The following is a 15184-nucleotide window of genomic DNA, read 5'->3' as shown; positions in this document are numbered from 1 at the left end:
CCTCCTCATGGATCAGCTGTGATCTCCTCTTTCTCTTTTCTCTCAAATCAGGATTAGTGAGTAGGAGGGGTGCAGGGGGCTGCGTGGTGCAGCAGCACCAGCAGTAGCAGCACGGGGAGGAGACGGTGGGGGGGGAGAGAAAACTGAAACAATATGGAAAGGAGATTAGAAAAGTGGGGGTTTGAGGCCGTTTGGGGAATTGCAAACTCCCTTGTGCTTGGGTAGGTGTCCTAATGACACTGCCTAATTATGGCAAAATTAGACAGGCTAAAGGGAATGGGGTAGGGGGCGAAAGAGACGGAAAAGGGAAAAGAGAAGAGGAGCATGGGAATTAAGAAATTGGGAGTCAAAATAGTAGGAATACGGAGCGAAAGAAAAGAGAGAGAGAGTGGTGTGTGAGCTTGGGTGGGAGGGGGGGCTTAAAGGAAGGAGGCACGAGGCTGCAAGTGTGAGAATAAAGAGCGAAAGAAGGAGGAAAAGGGGTGGAAAGCAGCGGCTGGGCGACGGGAGCGAGTGGGCCCCAGAACGCTGCATGTTAATTGGAGAACAGGTGTTGGGGCTGGGAGCAGGAGGCTGATTACTGCATCCACAGAAACAGACCGTCTCCTACAAACACACACACACATGCATGGCTGCAGACAAACACACACACACGCACACACCCACGCACACACGCACACACACACACACATGAATAATTTAAGCTCCAAGCAGTGACTGGGGAAAAAGGTCACAGTAAGGGTCACACAGACACACAGACAATCGTTCATACATCCATATACATACATAAATAAAGGATCGCAATACAAACACTAAAAACATACATCATTCCTGTGAGCACACGAGCAGCGCAGAGATTCTGGGGATGCAGATGCAAACTGTGCTCGACCAATCACTTTAAGTTTGGTCTTGGAATAGAAAAACCGATGTTGGTCACGCAAAGTTCCATCGGCTTATCAGAAAATAACTGCCTGCTAATTGGTCGATCCCTGAGGAGAAGATTCTGCAGATCAGTTATGATGGAGAAGCGCCCATCAAGATAAAACGGGCTCAGTCTGATTAGTTCATCCTGCAGGTCAACGATTTCAACTCTTGAGAGATGCACATGAGCCTAAACTGATATATAGACGCTTAAAAGTTTGGTTTGTCCTCACTGACGTGCTGAAAAGCTAAGCTAATTTCAAAGATAGTTTGACTATGTTAGGAGGAAGTACAAAATAAAACAAGGGGCCAAAAGGGGTCATTGTTCCAACTGTATGCCACTGTAAATGGAAAAAGCAGCTGCTCTGCCGTATTCTGGGAAAACTCAAGAAACAACAGCACAATTTTTTTTTTCTTTTTCCGTTATATGAAAACTATCTTCAGCAGAGATCCTTAGAGACACACTGTCAACAGTCAGCCAGCTTGAACTGAGGAGGGGAAAAAGAAAAAGGTCCTTGACGTATATGAAGTGTGTGTTTCCTTGACAGACAATTGAGGGGCAGAAGAGCGGGAAGACGGGCAGAAAGGTGGGAGTGGAAGAGAGACAGGGGAAGAGGTGATGAGGGTTGTGTCTCTGACATCACAAAGAAACTATTCCACATGTACGAGTTTGCTCGTGAGCATTCATCACTGCGGTTAATGCCAAGCAGACAATGCAAGGCCTCCGGGAAGCCCAGGACGTGAAGTCTCACCCGCACGCTGATTAGAGAGGGGTGGTCATCTGGCACAAAGCCTGACTGGCTGTGAAGGTGCGCATTTATTATGAGAGTTGACCTACAGGAAGGAAGTAAATACGTGTTTCTGATGAAAGGGAACATGTGCTTACACCAGGTGAAATGTCAGGAGTGAAGAAATTGCAGCAGATCCAGAAAGGTTAAAAATATCAGCATTTGCAGATAAACAGGCGACTCGATAAATTAGGAGATTATCAGCGATTCAAATCAAAATAAAATCCAATTTCTAGTAAATTAAACATTACATAAGACTAACAAAAGAAAATACTTCAATACAGAAATATCAAGTTATACCCCTGTCATAGCAGACACAATCTATTAATAATGACTGCTGACTTGCCCCACAAAATCCTACTGGTAAAGAAATTGGCTGTTCAAAGAGTACTGTTTGCTAACAGTTTAATGGAAAGTTAAGTGGAAGGAAGAAGTGTGGTAGAAAATGACTCGCAGGCTCACCAAGGCCTTAAGAAACGAGAGTTTTGTGCTGTGTAAAATTACATGACTGAAACATTCATGATCACTTAGTTAATTGTGTTAGTGTGTATTGGAAATGAAACATCAAATAATGTGCAAAGGTTTAATACCACCATATACTTGAAAAATTCTCAAGCTCATAAAAGAATAAATCAAATACAAATTGCATCTGGAAGTAATGTTTGTAAGAAACTAAAACTATCCAGTGAACAGCTGACACAGAGCCTTCATCCCCCAGCCAATCATTGACTCCATGCCATGTTTTCAGCTAAAAGCTCCCTGAGAGTCACCATGTTTCAGACACCTGTAGCCTGACGGCAAATCTGTACAAAGTGAAAGAAAACGACATTCAGTTCCTCCAATAAATAATGGATCCATTAAGAAGGAAACTGCACAGCTGTTTTATTCACACTGTATCACAAAACAATGCAGGTGGTCATGCCTGGCTGTTTCTGAGTAAATTTAATTTATTTTCATTTAACCTTTATTTAAAGGATTATTGACAAAAATTACTTTTTGACAATCTACTGGTATCAAAGAGTTAAAAAATCCCATTTTAATCTCAATCTGCTACATGTAGATCCAATTCCTCCTCTAGGTTTAAGCACTTTTATTTTGCCTGATTTATTCTCATGTCAGGGTTAACTAGTTTTATGACCAGGTATTGAACTGATAAGGTGTGAAAAGCATAACAAGTCCAAATAAAAACAAAAACATATCTTAAGACCAGCTCTGAGTCATTTTTTCAACATTTACTTACTTTACAAATACTTATACTATAGTGTTCAAGTTGCTATTTTGGTGTTAAACATATGACTTAAAGCATTAAAGTTTAAATGTTAAGTACAGTTTAACTTAATTGTACATTAACATCTTAAAACATTGCATTACACCCTGTTTCTGCTTATTTTAGTTTGGATCCTCATTCAAAGCCATTTGATTATAACAAATTAGGTCCCCTGATCAAATCAAAATAAGTTATAACAACATTACTGGTAGAAAATAAGAACACCTCTATAAATCATCCATTATGACATTTTTCCTCCTCATGGGTATGAACTGATTTTTCTTGCAGAAGATGCCTTTACTGGACAAGAGTTGAAGGTGAATCTCCCCAAATAGAAAGTGTACACAATGGAAAAGGGATTAAATGAGCAACACCCTCAAGACCACATTTTCTTTTCTTTTATTTGTGTTTGTGTCCCATCTTGGCAGCTTAGGCGAACAAAATAGTGGGACAGGTTGCCTTTCAGTGTCAGCCAACATTTGATCAACAAAAGGGGGGCTGCTTTAAAACACAAACTATCTTTACATTTAAGAAGAAGATGAACGAGTGAAACATTTCCAGTTTTTTTTCTGTGTGAGTGTTTACTTCCATATATGCAAAGAGAAAAGCCAAACTGGACATTAGGTGTGTAGTGGTGGATCATCGGAGGTACATGTTTCATGTTATTTACCTGTCAATGATGACCGGATCAGAGGGTGTCTCATTGCGATTGCCACAACTTTTCTTCTCGCAGCAGCGGCTGAGTGGGTGGTTGAAAGAAATAGAGAAAAAAAGTCAGAAAATGAAACCAAACCGGCCATTATTTGTCTGGCCCATCAGCATCCACAGTCCCAGACAACGCTTCTCTGCGGTCGGCCAAAATCCAGAAACACACAAAGGAGGCATGAGAGGGGAGGGGAAGAATAGACAAAAGAAGAAAAGAGGAAGAAAAGGTACAACAACACACCCTACAAACAGTGAGAGACCATTCAAAAGTGAAAAGCCAGCCAGGCAATCTGTCACATTGATTCTGAAATCAAACTCAACCCCCATGCAGCTCCACTGCACACATACACACACGCACACACACACCCTATCCCACAGCATCCTACCATTCGTCAGCGGTTCTGTCCGAGGAGCCTGCTGGCCAGCCCCCCCTCCTGCCCCCCAACACACCTCCCTGTCCCCTTCACTGCATAACAAAAGTGCCCCCACCCCTAACCATCTGCCACCCCTACACCTCGCCTCAGCCCTCCCGTGTCCCAGCTTGGCCCTGCCCTTCCCCCCGCCGCCCCCCTGTCAGACGGCCTCACTCCCCAGCTGTGACGCTTGCCCTCTGCCTCCTCGGCTCTGTTATTAGCCAGCTGTGAGTCACATTCGGGCATCTGCTGGCCACACAATGGCCGAGCCCGGTCCGTCTCAGTTCCTCTCTGCGTGTCCCAGGACCACATCCTTTACCTCTCTGAGTCCCAGGTCAGTGCCCCACTTCCAGAACACGCTCCCCATCCATATCCCATCCCTTTCACTTGTCCTCTTTCTTCACCTCATAACAATAAAATCTCCTTGGTCCTTATTCAAATTCAAGTTTTTAAATGCTAGTAAATCAGCGCTTTAACACTGCTTGCCAGAGTACTCTTGTCACACCATGTTCACACATGCCATCTTGGCTAAAATATAACAGCGGGAGTTATAGTGAGCGAAGAGAGGAAACTGTTGCCCATTAATTGCTTGGTGCTGGTAGCTGAGTTCCGCCTGCAAAAAAATCCCGGGTCAGAAAGAGAGGGGGCCCAAGAAGAAACAGGAGCCGGACCAGCGACCTGCTGCGATACAGCGGAAAGCAGCAGGGGGTCAGCACTGTAACAAGGATGATGACAGGCAGAGTAGACTTATAGTTTAACAACACCCCCGTTTTTAAGAAAAAAGAAAAAAAAGAGAGTCCCAAAAGCACATTTCATCGATGCCGGGAAAATCAGAGTGTAACAGAATAATGGATGTTTGGATTTAGTCCCGCTGGGCAAAAAATTTCAATCACTGTATGTCACTCACCTGCACATAACCTCATGCGTGAGCAGAACTCTGCACATTTCTGGGTTCTTGTTCTGTCCCTCGTACGAAATGGGCTGTGAGGAGGAAATAAAGACCAGCAGGACAGATTCAGTTTCATGTGGGAAAGCTAAACTAATTTCTTTAGGATGAATTGGAATCCTTTCAGGAAGATTTAAAGAAAGTCTGCCAACCTGTTTGGTGACGGAGTCAATAAGTCGCGCGTAAAGATCTTGCTCCGTACGGACCCCTGTGAGAAAGAAAAGACAGGATGTGGATCTCATCAATAACGTTGCAACTTGTTCTAAGCAGGAGGAAAAGGGAGAATTGTTACGCACGCAGGTGATTTTCGTTTGATAAATCGAGACCCATCAAGTCTGGATTTATTTTTTAAAAATCACATCAATACCACAGTATGTCAGGGGCAGTCCTGAAATTCTCAAGAATGCTCTCACCACCCACTGAACGCTAAAAATAAAGCAACCAGATTTATGGGATACATTATTCTTTTTCAACCTCCCGACAGTCTCACACACACAAAAAAAAGTATTGAATTCAGTCCAGACAACTGAGGAGAACAAGCGTGGTGTGCAATCATATTTTTTCTGCAATGGTTTCTGAGGGAATTGAGTCATTTGATGTTTGATAAACATTTCTCATGTCCTACTTTAGGGCTGTAATTTACAGGATTCTCACGGATTTCCTAGGATGTGCTCTTTATGGTTGTTTCTGTGTTGGCTTTGAGCTAGAAGTTGAGATGATTGACAAAGAGTTATAAAACAATACAGAAAGTATTAATAGTCCTTGAGCCTTTTCACATTTTGCTACAGTAAGACCAGAAACTCTAATCCTTTGAAGGGGATGCTGCAGCTTTACCAACTCAAACAAGGAAGGAGAGAAAAACAAAACAATACAAGGATTTGAAAGTTTGTTGGACTTTTTAACACATAGAGAATTTTTTTTTTCAATCAAATGTATTTAGGTTATAACTTTGACTAGGCAATACTAACACGTAAATATGCTTTGATTTAAACTATTGCATTGTCACTCTGGCTGTAAGCTCAGCGTCTTTGTTCCACTGGAAAGTGAATCAGGTTTTTTTTTTTTTTTTCAGTCTCTGCCAGGGATTTGGCTCCATCTAGCTTCCGTTAAACCCTGGCCAGCTTTCCCACAGCATGATGTTGCAACTGCCATGCTTGAAAGTGAGCATGGTGATGTTTTCTTCTCATTTGACCCGAGCTTCTCGTTTCACACGTTTGCTGGGTCGATTGAATCTCTTGAGGCAAACAGTAAAACTAGACTTCTTATGGCTTTCTTTCAACAGAGACCTTCCTCTTGCCTCTCTTTCGTAAAGGTTCATTGGTCTTCATGATGCAGTCAGTCTCCTGAGGTCTCCACAGAAAAGCTGAATTAAAGGACTTCTGAATATAGAACTGGGTTTTATTTGAGGATATTTGAGTAAAGAGGGGCATTTGCAAATGAATACCACAGTTGTCTGGGGTTTTTAAATCAAATGGTATCACTTTCCAGCACTTCACAATCATTTGCTACTTTGCATTGGTCCACCTGAATAAAATTCCTTGGTGCTTCTGGTCGCAAATTGACAAAATCTGGAAAGGTTCATAGCACCTACAGTATCTGCAACTGCGACGACATTTAGAAACTTTAAGTTGAAACAGCGAAGCGTAGAATAGCAAGAAAAACCGTTTAATGGTTTGCTGCATGAGAGAAGACAGTCGCTGTTCGTGTATTTTCTCTACAGAGGCTTTTGAGAGTATTGCTTTTAAAAATGTGTTCCTCTCATCAAAGTCTCGATTGAGACGCCTTTGATATCGCTTCGTGGGGGAAGGGGAGGGAAAGGAGGGCATGTAGAGGAAGTGCTCTTGGCGTGCTCGCGTGTACATGCGGTGCGTTCGTCTCTGCGTGAAGGGGGCTTCTCCAGAACTCGCCTTTTATCTTCTCTCCCATGGGTGCCACTGGGATGGCAGAGCAGGGGCAGCGGTGACTCAGGGGAACCACAATTTTCTGTGCATCCCCTGATCTGATGTGAAGGAACTGCCGGGGCAGAGGGTGGGGGTTCGGATGGGGTGGCAACATTTATCTCATTTTCCTCTACTGGAGCCCAGAGGTAGCTGCTTGGAGGGCTTTAAAATCTTAGAAAAGACAGATCAGGCAATGAGCTGCAGAGGGATTGGGGTGTGGCGGAGAGGTGTGTGTGTCCCTCGAAACTCTTACGACTCCTGGTAGTGAGTCTAATATAACTTGTTACGAGAAAATTAAATCAAAATACAGCTGTTGTTTTTTTTGTCAACTCACCATTACTGTAGAGGAGCTGTAGCTTGTAGTGTGTGCCGTTATTTGTCTTTTCTCCTGTCTGCTCCTTGGAAAGAGGGGAAAAAACACACAGAGAGAAGCACAATGCATGCTGATGAGTTCACTGGGGTAGAGACATCTGCACATGGGCATCAGATATATATATCACCAAATATATTAACATCCTGGAGTTTGCTCTTCTCCGTGGAGCATCTTCCAGGTCAGGACAGTAGGCTCAAAGCTCATCATGCATATAAGCTGAGCACTTAACCTTCAGCCTGGGGCTCACTGTAGAGACAGGAACCATCATCTCTGATACAAGCGTCCTGAAACGGAGAGATCTGACCGAACTGTCGTTTCTGCTGCAAAGCAGGGGGTACATTTGTACATGCTCGTGTGTGTGCAGGAGGAAAATTTTGTTCCCCCCCTGCTGTGTGTGTGAGCCCGAGCACCAGCGGACCTTGACATAAAAAACTTCTTTTCCACCATCCCTCCTTCGCCCAAGCTCTCACTTCTTCCCTGTTTGGCTCTTGTTCCGCCTCTTTCTTTCTCATCCTCTACCTCCACTGGTCTTTCTAAGTGGTCTCAAAGGAATGCTCTCTGGTCCAATAACCCAGGAGGGCCTGCATCTCGCAGAGATGAGCTCAGGAAAGGAGGAGAGCAAAAGAAAAAAGAAACAGGCAAAATGAGGCGGTTGTAAAAGAAAAAAAAAAAAGGGGGGGAAAAGAAAGTGTAGGAATTAAGATGCATGAAGACAAACTCAGAGCCTAATATGAGGAGTGAGACTGCGACACAACAGGTGATAGATGGATGCCTGGCTTCATAAAGTCTTTGCAAATGCACTCAGAGGAGCATTTATTTTGCCATGCCATCGCTTTACTGCTGCATAATTGCGAGGCAAAAACAGATGCCAGGGTAACCATGCAGAAAATGAACTTCTCCCCTGTCATCATGTGAGTCGGCACTGGCCTGTGTGGCACGACGAGCAGCACAGTGACAGCTTTCACACCTGGCATTAGCACCGCTGCCAGCGTGAATGACAGCACAAATATGTTTCGGCCTCACGTGGCAGGAAGGTGTCCCCCTTTTCTACTCCTCTCAGGACGGAGCTGCAGGAGGTCCACTGCCCTCCACACAAAACACGAGCATCCGTCGGTCGTGGTCGCTCCTTCACATCCAACTCTGAAACTCTTTCCTCATTTCACTCGTGTCTGAACCGAGAAAATTTCAGACTCAACAACAAGGCCTTCCACTGAAGCACGGGGGGGGCTTCAACGAAAAGACACTTTGATGATTAGTTCACTGTATATCTTAACAGCAGCAAGCATGATTTGCATTTTAAAAAGTGGTGATATCCTCCTAATGAGGCGAGCTGCTAATTAGTCATTAGTTATTCTTTTTCAATCCCCCATCATCAGCTCATTGAGGGTGAAGCTCGTGTAAACATGTAGCCGTCAGCTGTTCGATATGTTTGGCTGTACTCAGGATGGGGAAGATTAGGTTGAGCACCTGGTTAAAGTGAAATGTTATCTGATTTTAAATGCATTATTTTATTTTATTTTATTTTTATTTATTTATTTAATTATTTTTGCACTGTGTGCTTCTCTCCAAAGGAAGTGTTGGGATGAAAAAGAATTGGTTTTGAGTTGATGTCACCCTGAGACAGTTTATCAAGACAGAAAGGCATTCACCTTCTCGTGCTCAACAAAGTCCACAAACGCCGTCCTCTCCACCTCCACAGGTTGGCCGTGTCTGTCATAGAGGGCCAGGACGAAGTGGAAAAAGTTGGACTTGCGAAGATTGGAAGGCGGCTGCTTCTCAAAGTGAGCTCTTGACAGGGCCACCCCACTGAGGACACAGCAGGAAGAGGCACAATCAGCTCTCAGGAATCATTGTGTCTAGTTTAACTCTTTGTTTGTGAGACGGCTGCATTCTCCTTCAAATTAAAATGTGAATAATAAATAAAAACTGGAAACACAATTCTGAGAAATATTGGAGTTTAGATGTTTCAGATATTCTGTCAAAAAAAAAATACAAAAAAATAAAATAAAACAATTTTGAAAGGTAAAAAGTTTAGCTTTTTAGTGTTTATTTGTCTTTATTTTTATGTCAAAAACATGTCTTTAATAAATAAATCATAAACCTGCTGCAAACCTTATATAATTTCCTTCATTGTTTGCAAAAATGTAAAGTCACATTATTTCAGCTCATGTTCCTGTTTTTGAAAAAAATCATTCATTTGGATTTAAATGCTAAAATTAAATGCATTGACAAACAACACTAATTTATCATAATATAGACTGAAAATGAAACGTAATATGAACAAAACAAAAAGCACTTTTGACCTGGAGGAGCACCTTATTAAAAACCAAAACATGAGGAATTCATTTTAAAAAGTAAAGGTTTTGAACATATCTCATGTTTGTCTCCATTCAGACATGCAACTTTTATTTTAGTTCGGCTTTGAAATGGTCCATTTACATTTTTAAAACAAAAATCTTATAGTTCTTCTCTTTGAGGAGAAGTTTGCTTCATGTAAGATACGTAAATCTGAATTAAAATCATCCTTGACAATTCTCTTTATTGATAATGAGTTAGGCATTGCGCCTGTTTTAATAATATTTTTAGCTTAAGAAAAATCCAGCTTATTGCGCTGAATTGAACAAAAGAAATCAGCTTCTTTTATATCGTTAAATAAAGCTACAGCTTTACTTCTTCGCTGATCGTTTTCTTTAAAATAAAGCTACGCTAATTTGGCTTTTTGCGACGTAACTTTGCTCTCAGTTGGAAAACAAAAAATTGCGACAGAATAATAAGAAAACGTTTATATCTTACTGTCTGCTGCTGATAAAATTAACTTTGCTCTTTTCGAAAAGTTTGAAATTCCTTAAGCGGTAAAAACTGTTTGTTTTTTTTATTAAAAAAATGAGCGAAATTGAAAAAACTGTGGAGTATAAGTTAAGTCTAAATTTTAATTAATACATAAAAGGCTTATTGGTATTTTTTTCCTTTGCATTAAAACTTTTGCGATAATTGTACAGTTTTAATCCAAACTTAAACGTTTTGGACAGGAAAAACCCTGTTGCGCATCAAAACAAAAACCCAAATTTCAACCCTACGTCTAATTCACAACATGATCGCTCGTCATGTCCTTTTTAAAGAGTTAATTTATCATAATGTGAGCCGTTGTTTTCATATTTTACAGCAAGATGTTTCCTGTAATTTTATGACTCTATTCTGACATCTATACTCCAAACTATTTCCTAACAAGCCATAAATTAAATTCTGCGCAGTTCTGATAGGCAAGCGTAGCGGGAAAAGTTGAGTTTCGCACTTTACCTTTGCGCTGCAACGTTCGCATCCACAACTCCAACATTACGCACCCACGACCGGACTGGATCCATCTCCTCTCCAAGAGTTCTCTCTTTTAATCCGCTCACGTCTCGTATTAGCTGCTCCTGGATCCCAAACATTTAAAGCCCTGTCCTGGTCGTTTGGATGACTTTTTGAAATTCTGGTATTATTTGGTTCGGAACCGACAAGATGGCCTGGACAAGTTGAAGCACTTCAGTAACGAACAGAGGGTCCACTTCAGGGCGCCGCTCTCCCTCAAAAGCGCCGCAAAAGAAGCTTCCAGTGAGCTTTAGGGGGGGGGATAAATAAATGTCTGGTGCTGTGTTATGACTCTTAACGGGGCTCAGTAGAAATCCGCACGGACTTTCTTTCATTCAAGGCTAAAGAGATGAATGTAGATATATGTCTCCACAGATTACAATCATTGTCCGAGCGCACATCTCGAGCAGGAGTGGGAGCGCAGCGGATCATCTGCTCCAACAGAGAGGATCAGACGGGGATGGAGATGTACTTTAAAAAAGTACAAAAAAAAAAAAAAAGTAGATCTGCGCGCAGAAAGTCTTCCTTTGTCACAAGGCCGGGTTGGATCAAAAACAGCTGATGCTGAGGCCAGTAGGCTTGGAGTGAGCCGCTGTCCTGGAGCATGAATGAGACCCTCCGCCGGGATGGAGCGTGGAGGAGGGGCCAAGTGCCATATGGGGGACCGATTGTTGAAATGGATGCTCTCATTGGTGTAAAGTGCATCCGTTGTATGGACCGCTGCCAGATTCACTATCCAACCGGTGACTCTCACCGCAAACTTCCAGACAACAGTTCAACCAGGTTTTACTTTTTTTTTTCTTTTTTTTTTTTTTTTTAAAAAAAAAGCAAACTTTCAACGTTTGCATCACAGACACTTTTATATTTGGAAGGATAACTAACAATGAGGTTATGTATATTTATTCTGTGTTCTCGCTGAAGAAATTGTGAGTATAACTTTGCTTCAAAAGGCAAAATAAAATGTAAGTAAATTGTTGAATGTCTGCATGTGTTTTTTTTATTATTATTATTATTTATTATTTAAGTAACTTTGTAACATTTCAGATAAAAGTTTCGGCGGGGCAGTAGCACCAAGGTTGCACTAAAGAAAACAATCTGTAAGAATTAAGACAATAAAATCATTGTAAGAATTTTATAAAGTTTCATTTAAGCAGTTTGTCAACGTTTTAAGTCTATCATGATAAGGCAGCGGGTAGAGCTTCATTGATCAACATTTGCAGTTTAATAATAGCTCTACTTGCTAGCAAGCAGCATTTCCAAACTTGTCACTGTTTCTAACAAGTATTCAGATCCCTCTTTTAAATTCATTTCAAAGAAGAGACTGGCAACAAATCTTATGACATTTCCTGGTATTATTGGAGGCTTCTGATGTGAAGATACAAATCATTCTCTCAAAAGAATGACTTGGGACATTTGTACATCCCTCAGATGTCCCAAAGTGCTCACATGTGGCCAAGTTCTCACACAACAGCCCTTCCCAGTTGCATCCAGAGCAGGAAATGTTCACCCTGATCACTGAGGCGGCTTCAATTTTTGTCTGTTGTTCTTATTTCCAAACAATAGGGAGTGGGCGCCCCCCAGAGTTGTGCACATGGTTAAAAAAATGAAGACAAAATAATGTAGAGCAAAAAATGCTAAAGTTGGTTTCTGATTCAAAGCTGTAATTTAAATTGATAATTTGTTTGTTTGTTTGATTGATTGATTGATTGTTTTCAAGAATCTGGAAAGCATTTCACCATCTCTGGTCAAAATACTTAAACTGGTCAGATCATAGTTGGGTCATTTTACTGATCTATAACAGAGCTTGAGATTCATGAAACCTTAAAAGAAAACACACAAAAACTTATCAAAGTTTTCTGAAATTGGGCAGAACAAGTTTGATTGGTCAAAGTACCGTAGTGACTTTCGAAACTTTCGCTCTGCACATTCACTTAAATCACTTAAGTTTACCGTTTGCACTGTTGCAAAGACAGTTAAAGCTGAATTCAAACTATTTAGATCAAATTTAATAATCTTGGATGGTCGGGTTTTTTTTTCCAAGATAAACCTTCATCATTAGCAACAAGTTCCTCCTGGAAGAAGAAGCTTGGCTAGCATGGTGTTTAACTTGATAGCGTTTTGGGTATAGCTAAAGCTCAATATTGAACATCACATTAACAAAGTGATGTTTTCATAAAATTTAAATAGATTTAATGGCTAATGTTCAACAACCTTCAAAACTCATGTTTTACAGTGCAGCATCCCTTACAGCTAAAGAAAATCCTGTTTGGTCTTTTCATTCAAGTCAGCGTTTAACACAAGTGCGCCCTCGACAGGGGCGCGTCTTATAGCAGCTCCACCGTCTGTCTGCTCTTTTGAACGCTGTGATTTTCACTGAGGACACATCGCATCAGTGTCAGGAGAAACAATGGCCTTCTGGTTGCTCCATCAATCTGCGGCAGCAGCGGTCAGGGCTGCGCTCCCATTGGCGTTGGTTCCCCTGCCTGACAGAGCCCGAAATGAGTTCTTAATCAGCGCTGGGCACTCAGACGTTTCCATCTCAAACGTGTGAACTTTTGTAAATTTAACTTTGCTTTTGAATCTGATGGGACTTTCGTAATACAACTATTTTACTTTGTGAAGCCAAAAAATAATAATAAAAAAAAGTCGTTCTGTTGTTTGCTCCAGTTAAAAAAAAAAATACAAACTTTTACTATTTATATATTTTGACAGTTTAGCTGATCTACACTTATGGGGTTTAGCAGAAAGAACATTTTGCATATGTTGGACGGATTTGCAGCTGAAATTAATTTCCGCTTCCACTGGCCTGCTCATAAAAAGACTTTTTTTTTTTTTTGCCTTGAATCCTGGTTCCTTGCCCCTTACCGGGACTATTGTCTCTATGTGGAGTTTGTAAGCCCGGACAATGAATGTAAATCTCCCCCCTTGGATCCCGCCTCAGCCCACCATCTGCCAGCGCGGGACAAAGTCAGATGTTCTCCCAATTATAAGCGCAGTCTCGGGGAATCCTGTGGACCAGACTCCAGCCCTGTCGCCTTGTCCCTCAGCACACCTCTCTGCTTGTGTGACTGACGGCCACACTTAACCCCAAAATCGTGAAAAATCTGCACATGATGACAAATCATGGTAGAAATTCCGGCACTGCGTACTAAAATAAGAGCAATGTAGGCCGGAAATGTACTTAATTTTTGGGTTTTGTAAGTCATTGGGTCAGAAACCTTTATTTGCTATCTTGCCAAAAAATATATATATATTATATCATTACTTGCATAAAATTCATTATTCTATTAAAATTAAAGGAATACTAAAAGCAAACTTATTTAAAGTAAGGATTTATTAGATGTGAGCTGAAATCTTTGTCAAGGATCTAACTGGAATGAATAAAAAATCTGTTTTGAATCTTGATTTAATGTTTCTGTAAATGAACGTATCTCTTTCTTTGCCCTAACACTTGTTTTTGAAAGGTTGAGATATAAAAAAAATACTTATTTGAAATCGATTGGCCTCAGTTAGACCTCAGTTAGAGATGCAGAGAATTCACTTCATAAAATAAAGTTGTGGATCAAATAACAGTGTGTTCATGTAGGAGTAGCTTTTTTTCTTTGGGAGATAAAACCAGATCATGTGCAGCATTAGAAATGTTTAGAAGACAAAACAGGGCCTGAATGGATCAAGGGCCTAAAGGAGCAGTAACCTAAAGGCCCCAAAATAATGTTGTTGCTTTCCTTTTATTAACGGATGTCTTTCAAAGGTAAGTATTAAATTTGTTGGATTTTTCTGTAGAAAATTAATGCAACTGTTTACAAAGGAAAGACGTGTGACCTCTAACCTATCTGGGCACGAACTGTACTGGACATGTACTGGACATGTTTCTTCTCTGCTTTTTTATGTTTTCAGTGATTATCCATAACGTCTTGGGTCACTTTTGTACAGATGAACAAACTCTGAAGTACTAATGTTGTGTCTAATACAGCAAAGTATTTTTGCAGTGCAAGCTTTATTTTATCATTCTCTGTAAAAAGGAAAAAAAAAAAAAGCTTGCATGTCTTAAAGTGGTTCTATTGCTTAGTGAAAACCTTGGCTAAAAGAATCAATGCCTAATTCATTACAACATTTCTCACTTCATAGCTAAAACTGCTGAAATAGTTTATTAAATATTTGTGTGTCTCCTGTGGGGTCAACGGCCTCTGAGTTCGTGAAACACATCATCAGTGGCAGATGCATATTTGGTTTCTTAACATCGAAAGGCACAGCATGTTTGATGAGCAGACAACAGAGACTGATGATGTCATACTGTCTTCATTGGCTTTTATCTTGTGTTGTGAATGGCTTTTCTATGATGTTGCAAAGTGACGTTATGAAAAAAATGTTGGCTATATCAGTTTATAATCCAGCACTAAGCAGTTTAACAACTAAGAGTGAAAAGGAACTTTGTAGAAAAGGCAAATTACAATGATTTTTTTGTTTGTTTATTTTTCTT

At 40.9% G+C, this 15184-nt stretch overlaps 1 protein-coding gene across 4 annotated transcripts in view; it reads right to left on the bottom strand.

Moving 5' to 3' along the window:
* Nucleotides 1-11472, bottom strand: part of ebf2 (EBF transcription factor 2) — a 37364-nt gene extending 25892 nt beyond the window's left edge. For 2 of the 4 annotated variants that reach the window (XM_008418605.2, XM_008418603.2), the window contains exons 1-6: nt 10651-11472; nt 9003-9159; nt 7315-7378; nt 5193-5248; nt 5002-5075; nt 3647-3715 (exon numbers count right to left, since the gene is read on the bottom strand). In XM_008418605.2, the coding sequence (XP_008416827.1) occupies nt 3647-3715; nt 5002-5075; nt 5193-5248; nt 7315-7378; nt 9003-9159; nt 10651-10784 (554 nt within the window). In that variant the 5' untranslated portion in view covers nt 10785-11472. The remainder of the gene's footprint in view (nt 1-3646; nt 3716-5001; nt 5076-5192; nt 5249-7314; nt 7379-9002; nt 9160-10650) is intronic. The other 2 variants (XM_008418606.2, XM_008418604.2) reach the window with 1 other exon arrangement.
* Nucleotides 11473-15184: the final 3712 nt, after the last annotated feature.

This window comes from Poecilia reticulata, linkage group LG9 (genome assembly GCF_000633615.1).
Source record: "Poecilia reticulata strain Guanapo linkage group LG9, Guppy_female_1.0+MT, whole genome shotgun sequence".
Taxonomy (NCBI): Eukaryota; Metazoa; Chordata; class Actinopteri; order Cyprinodontiformes; family Poeciliidae; genus Poecilia; species Poecilia reticulata.
Note: the sequence above shows the minus strand (reverse complement) of the source record. Positions and strands in the feature narration are given on the sequence as shown.